Here is a 24,900-nt window from a genome sequence, read left to right on the forward strand (position 1 = left end):
ACTTTTTGATTTTTTTTTGCTATTTTAACCTGGGTTAAAAAGGTTAGTTTGGAAATGACTTTTTTGCTTTTTAGTTTTTTTTATCTTTTTGTGAGAAAATAGTGTAATGATTATGGGTTGAATGTGATATTTTGTTTGTTGTTGTTAAAATAATTTATTTTATCTTTTATGACTAAAATAGTCCAAAAAACCCCACAAAATCCCTTCCCAAACGGTGCCTTATAATTTACCTTAATATTAACTTATATTAAAATGGGCTTGCTTTAAGATGAGGTTGACATTGATAATGAATCAAAACAAGAGGTTGACTTGAGGGGGGTTGGGTATGATTTTCAAACACTTCATTGTGAAACTATCCTTCTAGAAATAGCAGCGAGACAGTGCTAGATTTGTAATTTTCGATTACAATTTCGTTTAGGTTCTCGTTTACGTTTATGTTCTCATTCCACGCGTTTATGTTCTCATTTTCCAATGAAATTTTTTTTAAGTGGTAAATATGGGGTTAGAGCGAAAAAATATCTGAATAATTTGCCGCATCTTTGCATAAAGTTTTTAAATTATCTTTTTAAAAATTCCCATGGGATAGTGCAATTTTGTAATATTTCATATTTATTCCTATTCCTATTTATATTCTGATCCCTACAGGAGGAAAAATGATGAGGTGGCCGAGGCACGATAGGATGGGGAAAATATTTGAGTAAATTATCACTTTTAAGAAATTATGATATGTATAATATATGAGAAAATAAATTTTAGTGAGTGATAGTAAATTTTAAAATGATTAAAAATGAGAGATAAAGATGTAAAAAATAAGATAATCATTAAATTTTGAATGTTTTGCTTTTATTATATTAAGCAAGTTAAATTATATACATGCAAAATTTATTTATTTAATATAATAAGAGGGAGAAAAAATAATAATTGAAAGAAAATATGCCCTCTTTCCGTGAGATGGGAAAAGCTAATCCATTAAGGGTTGGTTCGGAAAGTGGATTGTCTTTTTGACTTTTTAGTTATTTTTAGGAGAAATTTTATTTCCACACACATACTTATCTCAGTACACATAAATTCTCAATGTACACACTTATGAATTTAATTAGGTATTATTTATCACATTTCACACACTACATATTCCAATTATAACCCTTAATTCAAATACTGTATCCACACTTTTCACCCAAACACACACCCAATTCAACTTGACCTACGAATCTGTATTTTTTTAATATCTAGCCCTAATTTTCTCCATCTTTGGAGCTTCAAGCATCAGAACCCCAAAATTTATGGCTTCTGAGATCATAAGCTAAGAGCTTTCCATTCTTTACCATCATCATCGTGAAAATTGGGTCAACTTAATTACAATGATTTTGCTAGTATAAGATTGTTGATATCTATAACCTACTATTCTATGGATACCAACATACCACAGTTTTGAATGAACAATGTCAGTGTGTTCACACTTTTTCAGCAGTAAAAGCAACCTAAAAAGTTGCAGAGAAGAGATGAAGAAAGTGAAAGGAAAATCTAAGTGAGAAAAAGTGTTTTACGAAAAGACCGCCCTTCGATTTGGATTCGTTTGGTGCACCATTCCTTAAAAATGATGGAGATTTCAGCAACATCCATAACCTACTGTTCTTTGGGGCTTGCTTGAATGGTGTGATTTCGACAAGATGAGAATAAGTTGGTTAGGGTTTTGATGTCCATTATGGTCATTTATTTTAGGTTATTATTGTCATTAAAATGAAATTTCATTAAGTGTGTGCATTGAGGTAAGTAGGTTTGTGAAAATAGAATTTTCCTATTTTTAGGGATAAAAAGTCACATTTTGGAAGAGTTTTTCTATCTTTTTTGACTTTTTGTGAGAAAAAATAATGTAATAATTATGAGTTTGATGTGATATTTTGTCTTATTTATTTCACTTTTTTTTGACTAAAATAATCTCAAACTCAACCCATTCCTTCTTCCCAAACAAAACCTAAGAGATACATGAGTGAAACAAATTACAATTTCCTATCATATATATCCGTGCCTATAAATTAATTTAAATAATGTTAGGGACGGTTTAAATCAATACTTTACATGTTTAATTTTTGTATTTTTTTCTTAATCCAATTACAACATATTTATATTTAATCTTTTAAATAAATTTTGTATAATTGTATTTCTATATATTTTATTTTCTAAATAAATATAAAAATAAAATAAAAGTAAATAATCATAATCACTTTTAGTTTTATATTACTAAATCTCTTTCTAATTTAACTATTATTTTTAATATCAAAATGAGTGTTAATTTTACTATCTTATAATTTAATATATATATCATATAAAATCATTATATGATAATTACACTTTTATAGCATAATAGAACTAAAATTATCAAAATAAAAAAATAATTTAACTAAATTTATTATATATAAGTATTTACGTAACACTTTTATAGAATGGTAAAGTTAAGATTTTGAAAATAAATAATTAAAATTGAAATTTTATTTTAAATTAAAATTAATATTATTCTTTTGTAACACTATCACAGTATAAAATATTATTACACTATTTAAAGTTTATTCCATTATAATTTTATGTCATACATCATATTTTTAGAAGTGATTTGCATGCATGTATAGCAGGCCCGACCCTGAGATTTTCGGGGCACAAAGCCAGTAATTAACTATTAAATTTTTAGGCCCTTAACATTTTTTTTTCATTGAATGGAAAAAATGAGAAAAAAAAATGAAGATAAAAGACAAAAGATTTGTGTCAAAATCACAAAAAATACTTAGTATTACATTACAATAATTAATAAGTGTCGCTTGATCCTCGCTCTTGCATTTTTAGAAGCAAATAAATCAATCATATTTGCATAATCTAGTCTTTTTGCAAAATCATTTTCAATGAATAACAATGCTAATTATTTTAAATGGGCCTTTCAATTTTTTAATGGGTCAATTTATTTTAAATTAATTTGGGTTTTTCTTAACTTTTTTTGGATTTAAAGCATACCTAATATGTTACAATAAACTACAATAGGAGGGAACCTTTTTTTTTGGTCTATTTTTAATGGATAATAATGTTAATTTTTTTAATGGGCCTTTCAATTTTTTAACGGGTCAAGTTATTTTAAGTTAGTTTAAGCCTTCTTTAATTTTATTTTTTTGAACTTAAAACATACCTAATTTATTACACTAAACCATAAATAAAAAGGGACCCATTTTTTGGATCTACTTTGAGGGGCCCTAGGCCATGGCCTTGTTGGCCCATACCCAGGCCCGCACTGATGTACATCATCAAATTTGATATTGATTGATTAAAATCATGGAACTCAATACATTTTTTGTTAAGTTTTTAGAAGATAAATTGACAAATACCAAATGATAAATAGTGTAAAGTATTATTTTAAAGAACAATGATTCATCGAAAATGATGGTGTATATTTAAGGCACTATTGATTTTCTTGAATAATTTTTAATTAAAATTTTTGAATTTATAGTATTATTAATAATGCATCTTCATGAGTTCTACCATAAAAAGATATGTAAAAATGATTTGGCTGGAATAAAAAATTTATGATGTGTCATATAATTAATCAGAACCCTTTTGAGAATTGAAATTATTAAAGTTATAGAGATTCTATGCCTAATTATCTTTTAAGACATTGTTCATGATTTCAATTTGTAATTTTTTCATGCATCAATATGAATAACTCTTACGATCGTACTGATATAAGCATAAATCTTACATTTGAATTAACGCACCTTAAGCACTTTTTTCATATAATAAAACATTTAAATATTATCGTATAAAAGTGTTATAATAGATCATAATCAAGCATCATGAGTTATAACTAAGTCATAATTTGTATATTGTATAATTAATAACAAAAAACATAACAAAAAACAAAAAACATTAAAAATTAGCAAAGACATTTTCAATTAATAACAAAAATAATACACCATGAGTTATAACTAAGTCATAATTTGTATATTGTATAATTTTCCGTTGTTTTTTTATTTTTTTAGAAAAATATTTTGATACAAGTAGAATTCATAATTTTTGGTAAATTTGATTAATACAAATGAGAATTTGATTTCAGGTTGATAGTACATTTTTTTTTTGAAATAATTATTTTTTTGAACCTTTTACATAAGATCAAGCACAAGTGAGAAAAACTTTCATCAACCATTAGCAAATCTGTTTGTATTCGACTTTCAATTATTAAAAATTTTTACACATAAAGTATTAATATTCAAAATAAATTTTTTATTTTAAAAATAAATTCCTGTGCAATGCATGAATTATTTTTCATTGTGTATTCAGTTTTTTCATTGTTAAATTTCTTTTAGATAGTTAATATTTTAAATTAATTATTATGATATTTGAAAAAAAATTTATCTCAATATACAAATAAATAAACAAATAAATAAATAAGATAAAATGTGTTTAATTATGTGTATCATACTGATCAAATTAATTTTCTTTTAAATTTATTTATTTTATTTTTTGTCTATTTTATTTAACATAAAATTATTTATTACAAAACTTTTTGATTTTATTTAAATTTTATATGCCTATATAGAATATGTTTGAATAATTCAAAAAGAATATTAAAAAAAATCAATGCTCTACATAATTAATTTATGTATTTTCTTCTTAATCTAATCACAACATATTTATATTTAATCTTTTAAATAAGTTTTGTGTAGTTCTATTTTTACATATTTTTATTTTCTAGATAAAAATAAAAATAAAATAAAAATAAAAATAAATAATTAAAATCAATTTTAGTTTTATATTCCTAATTCTCTATCTAATTTAACTATTATTTTTAAAATGAATGTTTATTTTGCTATCTTATAATCTAATATATATCCTATAAAATTATCATATGATAATTATACTTTTATAGCACAATAGAACTAAAATTGTCAAAATAAACAAATAATTTAACTAAATTTATTATATTTAAGTATTCAAGTAACACTTTTATAGAATGATGAGGCTAAAATTATTAAAATAAATAATTAAAAATAATTTTTATTTTAAATTAAAATTAAAATTATTTTTTCGTAACACATATTCTAATATAATATACCATGAGTTATAACTAAGTCATAATTTGTATATTATAGAGTTTTCTATTGTTTTTATTTTTGGGGGGGGGGGGAAATATTTTGATACAAGTGGAATTTATGATTTTGATAAATTTGTTTAACACAAATGAGAATTTGATTTTAGGTTGAGAATACGATTTTTTTTTTTATAATTTTGAAATAAATTATTTTTATGAGCCTTCTACATAGAATCACACATAAGGACAAAAAAATTCATTGGCTATTGGTAAATTTGTTTGTATTTAAATTTCAATTGTTAAAATATTTAACACATCAAGTATTAAGACTTAGAATCAAATTTCATTTTAAAAATAAATTCCCTTATATCACACGGTTCACCTATTAATTAGTAACTAAATAATTATTGCAATTTGTCACTTTACTTGGAAGTCATTTGGATGTATGTGGTAACTTGCTATTTTTTATTGCTATTATTTTTTATTTTAAGTAAATTACAATTCGTTGCATTATCTCATTTTGGCCATTTAAATACTAAAATTTTATTACTTTAATCTTATTTAGTGCCACACTTTTTGGTGGTTGCCAAAAATCTAATAGTTTAATGGTCAAATTAAAAAATTTCAAAGTTTAAATGTCAAAGTAAGAAATAAGTAAGTATAATTTTGTTATATGATCTATTTTATATAATATACTATTGTTAATGTATAATAAGAATATTAATCAATGTCCAATAAGAATGAATATAAGCTATTGAAAATTTAATATAATAGCAATATTGCATAATAATCAACATATGATATAATATTTTCACAACGATTTTTTTTATTAATGTAACACATTGGATAATCATCAAATCCTACATAATTTAATGACTATCCTAGAGCGTATTCTAAAGCCTAGAGAAAGAAAGAGCAAAGCCTCTCTCTCTAAGAGATTTTCGGCAATGCTCCAGTGATCCTCCGATAACATTTCAATGACTCTTTTTACACTTTTAAAGTGTAGATCTACACTGCTAAAGTATAGATCTACAGCTTTAGAGTATAGATTTGAACTTTTTTCTGTCCGAAATAAGAGTTTTGAGAGTTCTTTTTCTCCAATTTCGGCATAAATTTTTAGATTTTCAACACTCATAATGTTCACTCCTCTCTTAACCATTTTCCCATACTATTGTGGGTGTTCTTCCTCCTCAGGCAACAACGTTGGCGGAGTTGGGCAGTGGCGAGTTTTCAAGCAGATTTACTTTTCATACCACATTCTTAAGCAGATCGGTGATTTTCCCTGCATCGTAGCTGTTATCTTTGGCGGATTTCTTTTTTGTGATTTGTTTTTGTTTGTTTGTTTGTTTGTTTGTTTTGTTGATCTTGCTTTCCAGATCACATCTCTGAGTAGATCGATAATTTTCTCTGGATCGTAGTTGTTATTTTTTGCCCCTTTTTTTTTTTGTTTTTGTTGCTTAGTTGGGATAGCCATTGGGGTCTTGATTATTTATTGTTATTGTCTTTTATTAATATGATGTTTCCCATTTCTAAAAAAAAATGACTATCCTATTTATACAGTGAAACGTATACTATGTATGTATTATAATTTCTTATATTTTATTAATATTACATATTAATGACGAAATGATATAATGGTTACATTTAATTCTCGCTCCGGATAAATGAGTGATATATCATATTAAAATCTTGTATTCATATCAACTTAATCAAATAAATGACTGAAGTTAACCAAGTATCGTTATTGCGTATTGTAAATTGGAATAAATTTCATATTATATATCAGCAATGTTAAATGGACAAACAAATTAATAATAGAATGCATAAAAGTTTCCAAATTAAGATGGAATCCACACATCCAAGACCTACACATGTGGAATCACATGAAACTCATGCGAGGGTTTTTGTACATTATGTGAAAAATAATTATACGTAAAATAATATTTCTCATTACAAATTAGATTATATTAGATGTGTGGTTTAATTTAATGTGACATCTAACGATGTATTTGTTTGGACAAATTACACAAATAATCTCTATAGTTTGGGACTTATGTCACTTTGGTCCTTGACTTTTCAATTGTGACACATTTGACCATGAATTTTGAATATTGTTCCAAATAAGAACAATTGAAGATATCATTAGATTTTTCAAGGGTAAAATTGTCAATTTCATAAAATATAAATTAATTTGACAAAAATAAATGTCAAACAAATATTTTTGAATTTTTAAAAATTATTTCTACCTACTAAAAATAAAATTATGTAAAATTGATAAATCTTTTAACATTTATTTATTTTTTTACCAAATTAATTTTTATTATGTGTTTAGATAATGATCATGTAAAATTAATTTAAAAAAATTAATCATGTAATTTTTATTAATTTTACATAATTTTATCATTGGTGGATAAAAATAATTTTTAAAAATTAAAAATATTTTTTTGACATTTATTTTTGTCAAATTAGTTTATATTTTATCGAATTGACAATTTTACCCTTGAAAAATCTAATGATATTTTAAATTGTCCTTATTTGGAACAAAATTAAAAATTTAGGATCTAATTTGTCACAATTGAAAAGTCAAAAATCAAAGTGACACAAGTCCCAAATTATAGGGACTATTAGTGTAATTAATCCTATTTGTTTATTGCAAAACTTGGATAATTGTCTGACCATTTTCAGATTCATAAAGAGTTTCGTACATTTAGTTGTCATTTTCAATTCAACAATATTAGAGATATCAACACTATAACATTTTTTTAGTTTATTGACATTTAAAAGTGTCACAAAATTATTAGTTTAATGGTATTTTTTAGTCTTATGATATTTTGAACAAGTGCAATTTGTATCCGTGTCACAGTAGATACTAGTGCCATAGTAGATACTTGCAAGTGCCACTACATCATTATGGCTAAAAACTTTCAGTAACATTTTGATGTCATGGTAGATATTATTTGTGGCACTATCAAACGCCATTAAAAAAAGACTTAGTGACGCTTATAAGTGTCATTACACCATCAAAACTAAAACCTTTCAGGGACACTTTACTGTCATGGTAGGCACTATTTGTGACACTATCAAGTGTCATTCGTGACGATAATTCGTTGTAGAACAATTTGATCCGCTCTTGCGGAGACTCGAACCGCCAACCTCCCGCATCATAAACCTTATACATCATACTCTTCCCATTACACCTCTATAGCACCACATAATTATATATGCAACATATATTATTTATATAGTATATACATCCGTATTAATATAAAAGTATATGTATAAACATAATTATTTTATTGAACATAATTTATTTAAAATAAACTATTTACTAGCAAAATAAAAAAAGACCACTTTTGGCGACTAATTATTTTTTAGTTGCTAAAAAACTTAACTTTTACTGACCAAAATCGGATTTGGTCACCAAAGATGCACTTTCAGCTACCAAAATTTTGGTCGCCAAAAAATTTAATTCCCGCATTAGGACTTTAGTTCTCCCGCGCTAAAAATGACCATTTTTGGCGATTGTAGAATTTTGATTACTAAAATTTTTTTAGTCACAAAAAAGCTTTACTTTTGGCTACTAAATTTTTTTTAGTCAGTAAAACCCATATAATCAGCAACCAAACTTATTTTTAGTCGCCAATTGTATACTTTTGGCTACTAAATTTTTTTAGTCGCAAAAAAACTTTACTTTATTGAGTTTAATTTTTTCTTGTAGTGTATATTGAGTTTTATTTATTTATTTTTAATCATTTACTGCATTTTAAAAATTTAGAAAATATATTGATATTTTTTGTTTTTTCAAAAATGCAATTATAAGCTTGGAAAGTTTTTGGCTTAGTGACATTTCTCAAAATGCTATAAAATATTTGTTTATGACACTTTTCACCTAAGTGCCATAAAAAGTAATTTGCACCTACCTAGTATCCTGACATTTTTTAAAAAATGCCATTGCTACTAAAGTTTAATGGCATCTGTCACTACTACAAAAATAGTTAAAGATCACACTTTGACAAAAAAAAAGATCTCACTTTTATTGGAAGTGTGATAAAAAAAATTAGATTGATATTTTAATCACACTTAATTTGATTGAGTGTGATAATATTTATTTTTTATGTCACTTTTTAATTAAGTGTGATTATATGTATATATTTTTAATCACACCTTCTAATTAAAGTGTGATTATATATACACTACTACTTTTTAATCACACTTTTTAAACAAGTGTGATTATATATATATTTTTTAATCACACATTCTAATTAAAGTGTGATTATTTATATATTTTTTAATCACACCTTCTAATTAAAGTGTGATTATTTATATATTTTTTAATCACACCTTCTAATTAAAGTGTGATTATATATATACTACTACTTTTTAATCACACTTTTTAAATAAGTGTGATTATATTTATATTTTTTTAATCACACATTCTAATTAAAGTGTGATTATTTATATATTTTTTAATCACACCTTCTAATTAAAGTGTGATTATATATACACTATTACTTTTTAATCACACTTTTTAAATAAGTGTGATTATATATATATTTTTTAATCACACATTCTAATTAAAGTGTGATTATTTATATATATTTTTTAATCACGCATTCTAATTAAAATGTGATTATATATACACTATTACTTTTTAATCACACTTTTTAAATAAGTGTGATTATTTATATATTTTTTAATCACACATTCTAATTAAAGTGTGATTATATATATATTACTACTTTTTAATCACACTTTTTAAATAAGTGTGATTATATATATATATATATATATATTTAATCACACTTCCTAAATAGGTGTGATTGTATAAAATATTTCAAATTGATTTTTATATAAAATATACAATTCCCAAATTTTTAATCACACTTAATCTGATTGAGTGTGATAATATTTATTTTTTATGTCACTTTCTAATTAAGTGTGATTATATATATATAGGGTAAATTACACTGACACCCCTTAAGGTTTATGTTTATTACAGTTCACTCTTCACATTTTGGAAATTACATCTCCCTCCCTCAGGTTTAAAGTTTCATTACAGATTCCCCCCTTAGCAATTTAATTTTTTTAAATACTAATTTTGCCCTTACTGGGTAAATAACATTGACACCCCTTACATTTTAGAAATTACAATCCCCTCCCTAAGGTTTAAAGTAGCATTACCAATTGCCCCCTCGGTTAGTATTAGTTGGAAAAAAAAATTAATTGGAAAAAAATTATTTGAAAAAAAAAATTGTTAGTAAAATTTTTAAGTTTATGTTTAAAAACCAACATAAACTTATTTTTTGAATTTACATTTTTTTCTCAAATTTACAAATTGAGAAATCAAAAAAAATTATCAAATAAGTTTTTATGACAATTTTTAAAATTTTTGTAAATATAAATTGAAAACTGAAAACAAAATGGTTACCAAACAGGCTTCAGATGGTAAAAATGTTGTAAAATTAATAAATAATTAAATAAGTTACTAACATAAGAAATGACTTATCAAAAGATTCTTAGGCTATATATGGTTTGATTTTTAGAAAAAAAAAATTAAAAATCAAAAATTAATTTGGTTAAGAAATAAAAAAATAAAAAATAATTATCATTTTTATATAATTTTTATATTTCGAGTGGTTAGAAATAATTTTTTACAAATTAAATTGAAACAGCCATACGTATGTATATAACTTGCCCAAAAGTTAAAATGATAATTATTTTTTACTCTTAAATGATAATTATTTTTTAGTTTTTATTTCTTAACCAAATTTATTTTTAATTTTTAATTTTTTTTTCTAAAAATCAAACCATATATGGCCTAAGAATCTTTTGATAAGTCATTTCTTACATTGGTAACTTATTTAATTATTTGTTAATTTTACAACATTTTTACCATCTAAAGCCTGTTTGCTAAGGTGCCATTTGGTAACACTTGCGTTTTCAGTTTTCTGTTTATATTTACAAAAATTTAAAAAACTCAAATAAAAACTTGTTTGGTAAATTTTTGATTTATAAATCAGTGGTCTCAGTTTATAAATTTGGCCAAAAAATGTAAACTTAAAAAATGTGTTTCCGTTTTGAGTTTTTAGTTTTTTTTTTTTTACCACCCAACACTAGCCACCACCCGTCACCATTTTCCACTACCGTCTTTCCCCACCACCACCCACCACCCATTCCCTACCACCACCTGCCATTACCACTCACCATCCACCTGCCACCACCACCCACCAACCGCCACCAACACCCACCTGCTAGCTACCATCACCCATCACCCACCTGCCACCCACTCGCCACCACCACCCACCTGCCATCTACCCACCACCTGCTACTACCATCCACCGCACGCCACCTACTCGCTACCACCAGTCAGCACCTATCTACCACCACTATCCACCACCAGCCACCCACCACCACCACCCACCTATCACCACCAGCCACCTGTCACCCACCCGCCACCACCACCCACCTCTACCACCACCACCACCACCACCTACCACCCACCCGCCACCCATCTGCCACCACCAACCACCACCCACTACCCACCACCACCCACTCGCTACCACCTGCACCCACCCACAACCACCACCACCACCCACCACTACCCGCCATCCGCCACCCACCTGCCACAACCACCCACTACCCGTCACCACCATCCACCACCCGTTACCACCACCACCACACACTCGCTACCACCCACCACCGTCACCCATCCACCCACCATCACCACCCGCCACCTACCTGCCACCACCACCCACCCGCCACACACCTGTCACCACCACCCGCCACCACCACCACCACCACCATCACCCATTCGATACCACCCGCCACCGTCATCCACCCACCCACCACCACCAACTACCCACCACCCACCGTCACCACTTTCCACCACCGTCTTCCGCCGCCACTTGCCATTTCTCACTCTTTTTATATTTTAAAATTTTTTAAAATATTTTGTTAAATACCAAACGCGTTTGTAGTTTATGTTTTTCTAAAAATAAACAAAAAATAAACAAAAACTAGTTTATAAAATTTTTGCAAATATAAACTGAAAACGTAAATGTTACCAAACAGACCCTAAACCATTTCATTTTCAGTTTTCAATTTCTATTTACAAAAATTTTAAAAACTGTCATAAAAACTTGTTTGATAAATTTTTTGGTTTATAAATGGTTGTCTTAGTTTGTAAATTTAAGGAAAAAATATAAATTCAAAAAATAAGTTTATGTTGGTTTTTAAATAGAAATTTAAAAATTTTACTAGTAAAATTTTTTTTCAAATAATTTTTTTCCCAATTAATTTTTTTGTGTAAATTACAGTAACACCCTCTGAGGTTTATGTTTATTACAGTTCCCCCTCACCTTTTGAAAATTACATTTCCCCCCTAAGGTTTAAAGTTTCATACAGATTTTCCTCTTTAACAATTTAATTTTTTTAAATACTAATTTTGCCCTCACTAGATAAATTACATTGACACCCCTCACATTTTAGAAATTACAATCACCTCCCTAAGGTTTAAAGTAGCATTACCAATTGCCCCCTTGGTTAGTATCAGTTGGAAAAAAAATTCATTGAAAAAAAATTAATTAAAAAAAATTAATTGAAAAAAATTTGTTAATAAAATTTTTAAATTTCTGTTTAAAAACCAACATAAACTCATTTTTTGAATTTACACTTTTTCTTCAAATTTACAAACTGAGACAACCATTTATAAATAAAAAAAAGTATCGAACAAGTTTTTATGACAGTTTTTAAAATTTTTGTAAATATAAATTGAAAACTGAAAACGATGGTAAAAATGTCGTAAAATTAACAAATAATTAAATAAGTTACCAACATAAGAAATGACTTATCAAAAGATTCTTAGGCTATGTATGATTTGATTTTTAAAAAAAAATTTAAAAATTAAAAATTAATTTAGTTAAGAAATAAAAAATAAAAAATAATTATCACTTTTATATAATTTTTATCTTTCGAATGGTTAAAAATAATTTTTTATAAATTTAATTAAAACAGTCATACCGATGTATATAATTCAAAAAAAAAATAGGCGCCAAAATAAAATGTTGTAGTGCCAATCACCAAAAATATAAAAAAAATAAATAAAAAAAAGGTTCTGCTGCTAAGTAAGTAAGAGAGGGAGAAGATAAAGGGTTAGAAAGGGAGACTAATTGGGCAGCGGTGAGACTTCGACCTAGCACGGTGCTATCTCTTCGGCAGCAAGACTGGTTCGGCGCCGGCAACGATCAACGATTCGAAAGGGAAGGGTTTTCTTATTCTCTTCTCTTCTCTTATTCTCTTTGCTTTGGAGGGGATAAATTCTATGGCTTGTTTGTTTGAAGTGTGCCTTCTTACTTTCTATTCACTTAGTACCATGCTGAGATTCCAAAATTTACAAAAATGCTCTGATAGTTCATTTATGTCTTCTGTTGTGTGAATTACAGTTTGAAATGATACCAGACCCTGACCTTTCTAGACACCTTCTACTTGAACAGTATCAGGTATGCTGATTGAACTTGCGTTAGGTTTCCTTCACTCTTCCTTCCATTTCAAGGATATAATTTTTTCATTGCTGAAACATGTTTCTTATTTAATGCAACTTCAGGGAATGGTTTTACAAAATATGTATATGTGTTTTCATAGTTATTTTTTTCTTTTATAGATTTGTACTAAATTAATTATGTACCATTTTTAGGCCCAACTAGTATCTGCTGTCTGCACTGCATTAGGCACGTCCTCTGGCCCTATTCTTTTGGAGGCAGGCTTGCAGTTGGCTACAAAGGTTTCAGAATAAAAATGAATATATATCTTTGATATATTCTAATTAAATTTTGCATATTAATGATGGGGTATATCTTGTAAAAATTTCAGATACTAACGAATGGGATAATTAGTGGAGATCAAATTGCAGTTAAGAGAATATTTTCATTGATATCACATCCACTGAACAACTTTGAGGATCTTTACTATCCATCATTTGCAGAATGGGTATCATGCAAGGTATATAATTTCACTATTCTCCAAATTGTTCAATGAAACGAAGAAGGCCAATTGGTGGATCTGCTCCAAATTATTCAATGTAAATTAAGGGTTGGTTTGGGAATATAGGCTATTTTAGTAACTTTTTGGCTAAAATAAGAGGTGAAAAAAATTAGTATGCTTGGGATGATTTTTTGGATTTTTACATTAAAAAAAAATGTGCAAAAAGTAGAGTGGAAATGGAATTTGTGACTTTTTTTATATAGTTCTTCGGCCTTTTGGCTTTTTTATTGACTTTTTGACTATTATTGAAACTTCCCAAACTTGCCCTAAGAAGGCCAATTGGTGGATCTGTTGTGTTTTCTATTTTTTGTTGAAGTGAACTTTCAGCAATAGCCAAGTTCATCGAAGGAGCAGAAGAGGATATTATGTGGCTCACTGTTTTACACGTATAATATACATTTATATTGATATATCTATGTATGTACATAAGATGGTGAGTTGTTTTTTTATTTTTTATATTTACTAATACTATTCTTTTTTGTTGACTAGATCAAAATAAGACTTTTAACCGCCCATGCCTCTCTCAAATGTTATACATATGCCTTCTTGAGGAAAAAACATGATGGGGTTCCAGATGAGTATCTAGCTCAATTACCATTATTTTCAGAAAGTTCAAGTGTACTGGGGAAGTACTGGATCTCAATTTTAAATGACTACAGTTGTGTCTGCTTCAGATTGCATCTTAAACAAAAAGTAAGCTTATTATTTGTGAAACCTGTTAGTATTGTCTTTGTGTCTTCCTTCTTTCATCTTTTAAATGTAAGCATAAACACGTAGAAATGTTGTGATTGTTTCCTCTGTCCGTAGTTATTTTGTTTTCTGTGACCTGTTTGCAGTGGAAACCATTCCTTGATGGAATTCAATCACCTCTGGTTTCAACAAAGTTGCAGCCTTGTTTAGAAGAAGCCTGGCCTGTAATCTTACAGGCAGTTGCACTGGATGCAGTTCCTGTGCATTTTGACATGAATCTATCTTCCCAAACAACTGAGAATAACTCAAATAATACCTTCATCTCTGGATACAGCATGGTTCAATTGAAACCAGAAGAATTTCAATTTCTGTGGGGCTTTGCTCTACTTGTTCTATTTCAGGGACAAGATCCAACCCTTTATAAACATTTGATATGCCTGAGTTCTGCTAAAGCCAAATTTGGTGGTGACTCTCCAGTTGAAGATACAAACCCTCTGGCTTTGAAGTTATATGAGATTGTGTTACCAGTGTTCCAGTTACTCTACACAGAAAGGTTTTTCAGCATGGGTTTTCTTACTAGATCAAAGCAGTTTGTTGGTTGATAATTAATGCTTCTGTATTGATAGTTACCACGTAATATCTGGCAGTGTCACCGTTCAAGGCCCACCACAGAGCTTTTACCTTGTTTAGCATGGGGCCTTCTCTTAAGAAGGGTAGGTAATGGGTACTTTGACATGTTTTTTGTTTGAAATTATCACTTTATTTTCTTCTTTGGAACATGTGTGTGTGTATATTATAGATGATCAGGGTAAATTATAGGCCACTAAGTTACTTAATTTCCTTGTGTTTAGTTAGTAGTTCATTTATCTATCGTGATAAAAAGTTTCATCAACTATCATGAATAAATTACCACCGTGTTGTTTAGGAATTCTATACTTTTTCATTTATTTATTTATTTTTGTATTAACTCATTTACAGAGGAATTTTATTGTATTATTTCAAATCCATCATCTAAGACAGCTTTCAGGTATATTGTATAAAAAAGACAAAAACTAAAAACACAGCCATGCTCCATACAAATACTACTATGTTATTTTGTGACAATTAAATATATACACCTATTTCAAGGAATTATTGTTGCCAATATTGTAAATGGAGATTTTTTTTTCTTTTTTTTTTTCTTCTGAATATGCAGTTTACAGACATGACGTACAAGGTGGTTATAAAAGGAGTGACATCAACGGTGGAGAAAGAAATACTAAATGGGATTTCTGGTTCGGTGAATCCTGGAGAAGTTTTGGCATTGATGGGGCCTTCGGGGAGTGGAAAGACTACACTTCTAAGTCTGCTCGGTGGCAGGGTGAGAGGGTCGACACCAGGAGGTTCAATTACTTATAATGACCAGCCATATTCGAAGTTCCTAAAGAGCAGGTAACAATCTAGATATACATGAAAGAGCTAGTAGCATTGTATTTATGTGTGTTTGGTTCTCAGGAAATTTACTGAAAAACTCCTATCTTTGGTTACAAGGAATATTTCACCACTAAAAAATCTATATATGAGACTTGAAAACTAGTATGCATATACATATATGAGACTTGAAAACTGGTATGCATATACACAGCAGTAGGCTGTCCGAGTAAGGTAAGTAATGTGCTTATGCATATAAAGAAAAATAAAACACTTTCAATTTGTACAAGCTATGTCTATCACTTGGGTTGCATATTAAAAAAGAGTAGTATACACAATAACAGTTTTCTCATAGGCCTTTGTTATATATATTCACAGAAATTCATCATCACTACAACTAATGCAAAGAAAGTTAAAACCTAAGAAGCATGGATATGGACACGGATACGTGACACGACTCAGACACACTGATATTGAAATTTAAAAATTTTATAAACAAATTTAAACTTTCTTGTATTTTTCTGTGTTTTTTGTAAGAAACAAAAAGCTTAGTTACCATGTTACCATGGGATGGATAGAAAAATTACCTTCTTATAACTTCCACCACTTTTATGCTAAACAAGCTCAGGACAGTTCTAACTTTTTTCCACCATTTCCTTCGCTTTCCACGACTTTCATCATATTAGCCTGATTAAGACAGATTTCCTCTAAAATCTACCTAATTGAAATTGGTTTTATAATTTTTCACCTGTATGAATGTTCAATGTTCACATAAAAGTATAGCCTGAACATTACCATTTAAAAAAATAAAAAAAGATAAGTGATGTGAAAATAAAGGGTAATCACACATTAGAATAACATGAAATATATTTCAGGATAGGATTTGTGACTCAAGACGACGTGCTCTTTCCTCACCTTACAGTGAGGGAAACATTAACATATGCAGCACTCCTACGACTTCCAAAGACATTGACAAAACAGGAAAAGGAAAAACGAGCCATAGACGTAATCAACGAGTTGGGCTTGGAGAGGTAAATTCTCATTTCTCTGCTATGCTATTATCTTGAATTATGTGTTAGCTAAAGTCAGATATAGCAAAAAACTGACCACACAAATGAATCATACCTGTTCTCATGAGCTGATCAATGAGGAATATCAATGTGCTCAGGTGCCAAGACACTATGATCGGTAGCTCTTTTGTTCGGGGAGTTTCAGGAGGAGAGAGGAAGCGTGTCTGTATTGGCAATGAGATTATAATCAACCCTTCTCTTTTGTTTCTTGATGAACCAACCTCTGGCCTGGATTCTACAACTGCTTTGAGGATCGTTCAAATCTTACAAGACATAGCTGAGGTATATTGCGTTTCAAGTCCAAAGCTTCAATTTCACATTATTATTAGCAAATTCATGATTATATATGACAACAAAAATAAAAATTATAACAATAAATCAAACCTATCTTCATCCCAACTTCTCAAGAGTTTTCTTTGCCCACTATGCCATATCTAGGGCCACAGGTTGTACAAATCATCAGCAAATCACCTATACAATGAGAGAACACATGAAGTAAATTATATGCTTATTTTAAACATCTGAGCGTAAACAACACATGGAGTAAACCATATGGGGTAAAGTAAATTTTGCCCTTTTTTCATTAACTTTTTTTTTAGTACTCTTTTAGGACTAAATGAAGGGCTTGGGTGTTTGTTTGAGCAGGGAAGAAATGACTTTGAGATATATGACTCAGAGAGAACAGTGGGTCACACAGGTCAGCTTTATATTTCAGCTTCTTATTGCATTATTAAATACCATGGATTTTCTATTTTCATGGCATCTAGAGAACCAAATGCATCATTAGTATAGTGTCATTGCAAAGAAAGCTCCAATCAGACTTGGATGATTGCAAAACAGAATGGATCCATTTTCGAAAATAAATATAATTGGTGATATTCTCATACAATGCTGTAAATGATTTTTTACATAAAACAGAGTACTTGTTTTAAATGCTATGGAAAACAAAATGGAAAAAATGTTGCAACTTCAAAAGAAACAATTTCATTTGGATAATGCTGTAAAACAATATATATATATATATACACATAATCCTTGTTTTAAATGATGCAATTGGGAGTTTCTAAACCCACCACACACCTGCCATGTTCATCTCTACGCCTATATACATAAATTTTTCTTCGTAACATACAAGATATACAATGCATATAGTGAGTGTAGAGAGAAAATAAGCGAGTGTATTTAGAAGCTCCGATGAATTTTTTTCATAAATGCAGTCTTTGCTTCTCCAAAACTTGTTGCTGCTGGTGATAGTAACTACAATGTATGTACTCTCCCCCCCCAAAAAAATGGAGTAAATTCTTGAGTTTTTATTTATTTATTTATGGGTACCTAGAATTATGGTTCAACAGTAATAATAATGTACATTCACAAAAAGATCGTACACAAGTTGTATTGAGATTTATCATTTTTAAATACTGTGCTCATTAGTGACCTCCTAATTACAATGTCATTGACACTGAGCTGCTATGGCATCTAATTGTTAACAGGGAAGTTACTTCCAAAAGGATTAAGATCAAGCAGAAATGATTGACGTTCCTATTTTGGTTTGTTGAATTAACTTTTTAGTTTATTCATATACATCAGCGATTTTTGGATTAGTTTGTGTTTTTATTTTTCAGGTCAGAAATTTTTTGGAAAGATGCAAAATATGGTCCAAGAATTAAAGAACTTAGTTTTTTTAAGTTTTTTCATTTTTTAATATATGTAAGCACAGTTAATTTTTTTTTATTTAATTCCTTTGTATATACTTTTGAATATTTAATTTTCATTTATGAAATATGTAACGTTATTCTATTCAATATGTGGTTATGATTCAAAATATAGTATATAGTGTGTATTACATTCTTCAAATGTGCATATAAAAATAATATTGATTATTTTTTAAATATGTCGAACCCTTTTTTTATTACAGATTTTAAATGTTATTAATCACACTTAAAAGGTGTGATCTAAATATTATTAATCACACTTAAAAAGTGTGATTAAAAATGACATTTTTTAATCACACTTTCAAAGATCACACTTAAAAGGTGTGATCTAAATGTTATTAATCACACTTAAAAAGTGTGATTAAAAATGATCATTTTTTAATCACACTTCTAAAGATCACACTTAAAAGGTGTGATCTAAATGTTTTTAATCACACTTAAAAGGTGTGATTTGAAGTTTTTAATCACACTTAAAAAGTGTGATCTAAATGTTTTTAACCACACTTAAAAGGTGTGATCTAAATATTTTTAATCACACTTAAAATGTGTGATCTAAATGTTTTTAACCACACTTAAAAGGTGTAATCTAAATGTTTTTAATCACACTTAAAAGATGTGATGAAAGTATTTTTTAATGACACTTAAAAGTGTGATTAAAAATGACCATTTTTAATCACACTCCTAAAGACCACACTTCAATAAAACTTAAAAGGTGTGATTAAAAAACATGCATCACACCAAAAAAGTGTGATCTTTATCTATATTTGTAGTAGTGTGTTGGTAAATGTCACAAATATAATTTGTTGTGTCATTATTTTATAAAATGCCATAAAATTAATGTGACATTTCTTTATTGAAATGCCACTAGTACCTTATATGTTTGTGGTTCAGTGACATTTTTCTAAAATATTTAATGCCAATTTTTATTTTTGTGGCATTTTCTAAAAACATGCCACTAGTGTAATGTCACTAAAGTGTAAATTTGTTGTAGTGACATTTTTGTTGCAGTGAAGTGACACTTTTTTTAATTGAAACGCCACTAGAGTCTTGTATGTTTGTGGCTTTATGATATTTTTCTAAAAAATGACACCAAATATTCTTTTTATGACATTTTTTAAGAACATGCCACTAGTATGGTGTCATTAAAATGTGTTCTTGTTGTAGTGCAAATTTTTTATAAAAAATTTATAAAACACTCACTGGATGTAGATCTCATATCTATGTGGGTGATTTGATAAATTTGTTGGTATGCTACCAATTTTTTTTCAATTTCTCTCCCATTTTAGCACATCTTTAAACTTCATTTCATCCAAATTCAATTTTCTTTCTATTATGGGTACAAATTAATAAGAGCATATCTAACCATTTGTTAAATTTGGAGACGTAGTGTTTTATTTTTATTTTTAAAGGATTTAGGTGACAATTTGGCAACTTTAATTTTTATATTTCTAAAAGCACTCAAACCATTGCGTCAAATACATTTTTTATTATTATTAACTTTTACTTGACGTCTCGATTGTTTCAATGAAACGCATTACATATAGGTTTTTTCTGGAAAATATTATTTATAATAAAATATTTATTATATTTAATTGTGATCTTAACTAATGAATTAGTAGTTGTTTTAGAAGAGGTGAGGTGAGGTGAGGTGATGAGATGAGGTGGGTGTTGGTGGTGATAGTGGTAGCGAGGTGGCAATGACATTGGTAATGTGGCGATACAATTGTATCCATAATAATATTATGAGCACATTTGAGAATGAATTATTTTAGTTAATTTTTTAATATTTTATGACAAAATGTACAAAAAATAAAGAAAGTGATATGATTGAATATTTTAACTTTTTTATTTTTTTAACAAAAAAAAAAATGTCAACTTTTAATTTGTCACAATTTATCCAATTATGTGAGGCTTGGTTTTGTTGGTCAAAATTATATTAATCTATCTAACATATTTGTAGTTTTGCTCGAAGTATTGTGGGCTAGTGATTTTTTATGCCCATAAGGGGGGCCCAAACTTAGCCCAACCCCAACGTTTATAAATTAGCAAACACATCCGATGTTAAATTGTCCATGAAAACCCACCAAATCAAATCTACCACTAGAATCGTGGTTCCACTACTTGGTTTGCACAGTATTTGGTTACGGTTTTTAAAAATTAATTTCATATATATTTTTAAAAATTCCTTCTTAGGTGGAAAAATTTGGCTAATCCAGACATCTCCTGAACGTTTGGCCGGAACAGTGTTCGTTTTTTTTTTTTTTTTTTTTGCTTATGTTATTTTTATATTATAAATAAAAAATATTTTCAGAAATTTTTAATTTTTTTTTATGAGTTTTGAATAGAATTTTGAGTTGTGTATTTGATTATGAATTGTAAGCTTTTTAATTAAATATCATATGTCATATTATTAATTTCATACTCAATTCAAAACTATTTCCAAAACTTATAACTAAACAAATTTTTCACACTCAAATCATAATTCCAAAACTCACAAACTCAAAATATAATTCTATTATCAAATTATATTTAAAAAACTCTATCAAATGCTACCGAAGTATCTGTAACAAATATCTTTGAGTACAAAGAAAAGAACTTTTTATCAATTTTAAAAATACTTTAAAAAAAAAATTACAAAAAAAGTATTTGGGTTTTTATCCTTGTAATAAATTAAATAATGATTTTTAATTTATTCAATTTGAATTGTATACTTCTAAATTGGTATTCAATCCCAAATTTTGGTTTTGTTTAGGATGTGTGTTAGTTTTTTTACTTTTTAACTTTTTTGATATTTTAGTCTAGGGCTAAATTTTTTTTTGTTTAGGATGGACTTTTTGATTTTTTAAATTTTTGTGAAAAAAAAAATAATTATGATTTATATATGATATTTTTAGCCTAAGACTAATGTGACTATTTTAGTCCCAATCCACTCCCATCCATCATGCAAAACCAGCGCTTTCATTAATTTCTTTAAATTGGACCTAACAAAGAAAGAATAATCCAATTAATTTACCAACCTCATACTGAAATAAACAATTAAAAAAAAAAATTAAATCCAAAATTTATTACAGTAGTGAAACCCATATTATTATTTACATAATTTCCCCTAAACACTTTTTTACTAATTTCACTTATTCTCAAAACAACAGTTCTATGAACCCAGATAAAAAGAATCAGAATTGACCCAAATTTAAAGCTAAAGGTTCAGATTGATTGATTGCACGGATCCCATGAAACTCATATGGTTTTCTTTTTTTTGATCAAAGGACGTTGTGTATATCAGTAATAATAGAGATGCCTCAAAAACACAATTTTACAATTTTTAAAATGATCTAAACTATTCATATTACCATCAAATACAACTTTCTAAAAATATTCAAACATATCAATAGTCAATATATCAGTAAGGATCGTAGGGATTCTTTGTGGGGGATCGCAAATATTTTCCTTGTATATATGGCCGGCCCTACACACAAGACTAATCAAAAAATATATACATATATATATATATATATATATATATATATATGACCCTACACAAGCTCATGCCCATGTCAAGAGGGGGACTGTATTAGATGGCCAAAGTTGTGTAATGGTCTATGTACAATTAAAGAAACAACCCTCTAGGTTTGCCCCTTCCTTTTCAATTCTATGGTTTCCTCTCAATGAGTAACTTTCATTCAATGCCAGCAACAATCTCTATAAAGTAATGGACCACAAAAGTTCAAAATCAGTTAGCAATTTGTCTATTAGATGGACCACACACACAAGATAAAAAATAAAAAATAAAAGATCATTAAAACACCACTACTATGTTCAAAGACTTTTGTCTACACAAGCCTGGACTTGGTGGTTGCTAATAGTAATAGCAAGATCAATTGAATTGTGAATTGGAAAGAAAGAGATTTCCAATGAAGAAAATTAAGAACAATCAAAGTGAGAAAAAGAGATTCATGTGCTTCAACATTTTGTCCTTGTCAAGCAAATATACTAATTGTTTTGAGAAGTTGGTTAAAACTTAATTTTTTATATTTTTTTAAGTCTATTTTGTCTTTTTGTGAGTAAGTTATGTGAAAGGTGATATAACTTAAAATGGGTTAAAAGTTTAAAATTGGCCTTTAACCAGCTTTCTGAAAGAGCAAATAAATCCACCATCTGTAATAATTGGGATTATAATAATCTTATTTGGTTTCAATTTTTTAAAAATTAATTAATTATTTATTTATAATATTTTTTTAGTTTTTAGTTAATTTTTTAAATATTTTCAGTACTTTTTTTTAACTTTTTAGATGCACATAGCTTACATACACTTAAAAAGTAAAATATTTATAAAAAAATATTTTTAAAAAATCAATAAATACATAAGAATACAAAAATGTATTGGATTTTTGTATTTTTGGTATTTAATGATTTTTTTAAAGATTCTTTTTATACATATTATACTTTTTAGATTAATAATTCATCCATCGAATTTGTTCTACCCGAATGAATTTCTTCCCAGTAACAATCTCCCGTTTTGGAGACTCTTACCAGGAAGAAACTTATTTAGACGAATTCAGACGGAACAAATTCGGTAGATGTAACAGTGTTGTTCTTTTTAATTATAAGTGTGTCTAAAAAGTAAACAAATTTGCTTAAATTATTAAGAAAATTCACTAAAAAAAATAAAATAAAACTAAACAAACAAAAATTAAATTTTTAAAAAATTGAAACCAAATAAGGTGAATACTTCTAAGACCCACACTTCTTCCTAAAACCAGAAACTACACCAGAGTATCACGGGGTATTCTTCACTTGTTCCCAATTAATAACGTAATGAAATCTTTTACAAGTAAAACAACATTAACTGGATTTTGTAAAGTAGTTCAGAAATAAGAGATTTAACTGATTCATGATTTTTCAATTCATTTGCGAGGAGTAACATTACATAATACTTTGAAATTATCTAATAATTTTTTAAAGAGAAGTTCATGACATGAATCCTAAATGACACCTCAAGAGACTACAAATAAACCTAAATATCACCTTATTCGGTACATATTGACCCCTTAACTATAAAAACCATACAAATACTCCTTTAGAAAGAGATTTGGAGAGGATAAAAGTGATATTTTCATAGTTAAGGGATCAAAATGTACAAATTTATAGACAAGACAATAAGTTCGAATTCACTAATAGAAGTTCTTGGTGTAATTAAGACAATATGCAATGCAAGAGAAGTTAGGTGTATTGAAAAAATAAAATAAGGCATCGATTATAATTCTGCACTATCCTATCAAGACCCAGTACATGAACCACATCCTTGATATGCATCTGGTAACTTGTACAATTGATCTCTTAAAACCCCAGCTGGCTTTTCTTGGATCCTTGCAGAAATAATTCAACTCCAAAATCTAAATAATGTACTTCCGCGTTATTTATCCATCATATATCAAAACAAAAGAGAGGTTTTAAGTATGAAAAAGTACGTAAATTAACAATGTTTAGGGGTATTTTGGTAAGATAGTTAAAAGTTAATTTTTTGAATTTTTTTTTTTTTTTTTGAGAGAGGAAGTGAGTTAAAAGCTGAGAAATTACTTTTAACCCACTTGTGAGAGAGAAAGTGAGTTAAAAGCTGATTTTGCTTGCTTGTTTTCATTTTTCAGAAAATACTTTTCAAAAAATTCTACATTCTTATTTTCCGTGTTTTTTTGTTTTTACTGAATTTTTTTAATACTTTAAACAATTTTTTTAATTTTTAGATACATCTAACATAAATACACCTAAAGAGTAAAAAAATTATATAAAAAAAATCTTTTAAAAATTCACTAAATACCAAAAATATAAAAAAAAATACAAAAATTCAGTACATTTTTTTTGTATTTTTATGTATTTATTAATTTTTTAAAATATTTTTTCACAAAATTTTTAC

General features: G+C 28.0%; 1 protein-coding gene across 11 annotated transcripts; it reads left to right on the forward strand.

Annotated features, from left to right (window-relative positions):
* The first annotated feature begins 13,934 nt into the window (after positions 1-13,934).
* On the forward strand, positions 13,935-19,079 carry LOC114298426 (ABC transporter G family member 22-like). 11 transcript variants are annotated; one of them, XM_082901390.1, is made up of 7 exons: positions 13,935-14,065; positions 14,597-14,800; positions 14,944-15,510; positions 15,993-16,228; positions 17,083-17,238; positions 17,376-17,559; positions 17,923-18,270. In XM_082901390.1, the coding sequence occupies exons 4-7, from the start codon at positions 16,002-16,004 to the stop codon at positions 18,067-18,069; spliced, it is 714 nt and encodes a 237-aa protein (XP_082757516.1). In that variant the 5' UTR covers positions 13,935-14,065; positions 14,597-14,800; positions 14,944-15,510; positions 15,993-16,001; the 3' UTR covers positions 18,070-18,270. The 11 variants fall into 11 exon arrangements, 9 of the variants coding, with proteins under 9 accessions (XP_082757516.1, XP_082757518.1, XP_082757515.1 ...); XM_082901392.1 differs by lacking the exon at positions 14,597-14,800; XM_082901393.1 differs by lacking the exons at positions 13,935-14,065; positions 14,597-14,800; positions 14,944-15,510 and adding exons at positions 18,768-18,824; positions 18,900-19,079 and having other exon boundaries at positions 15,839-16,228; positions 17,923-17,974.
* Positions 19,080-24,900: the final 5,821 nt, after the last annotated feature.

This window comes from Camellia sinensis, chromosome 13 (assembly GCF_055761805.1).
Source record: "Camellia sinensis isolate YWXY chromosome 13, ASM5576180v1, whole genome shotgun sequence".
Lineage (NCBI taxonomy): Eukaryota > Viridiplantae > Streptophyta > Magnoliopsida > Ericales > Theaceae > Camellia > Camellia sinensis.

Excerpts from the sequence above, each read along its gene's own strand:
- LOC114298426 (XM_082901389.1), top strand. The coding sequence starts at position 15,987 with ATGCAGTTTACAGACATGACGTACAAGGTGGTTATAAAAGGAGTGACA. Across the intron at positions 17,239-17,375 it reads AACGAGTTGGGCTTGGAGAG|GTGCCAAGACACTATGATCG; the intron begins GTAAATTCTCAT and ends CAATGTGCTCAG. Across the intron at positions 17,560-17,922 it reads TCTTACAAGACATAGCTGAG|GGAAGAAATGACTTTGAGAT; the intron begins GTATATTGCGTT and ends TTGTTTGAGCAG.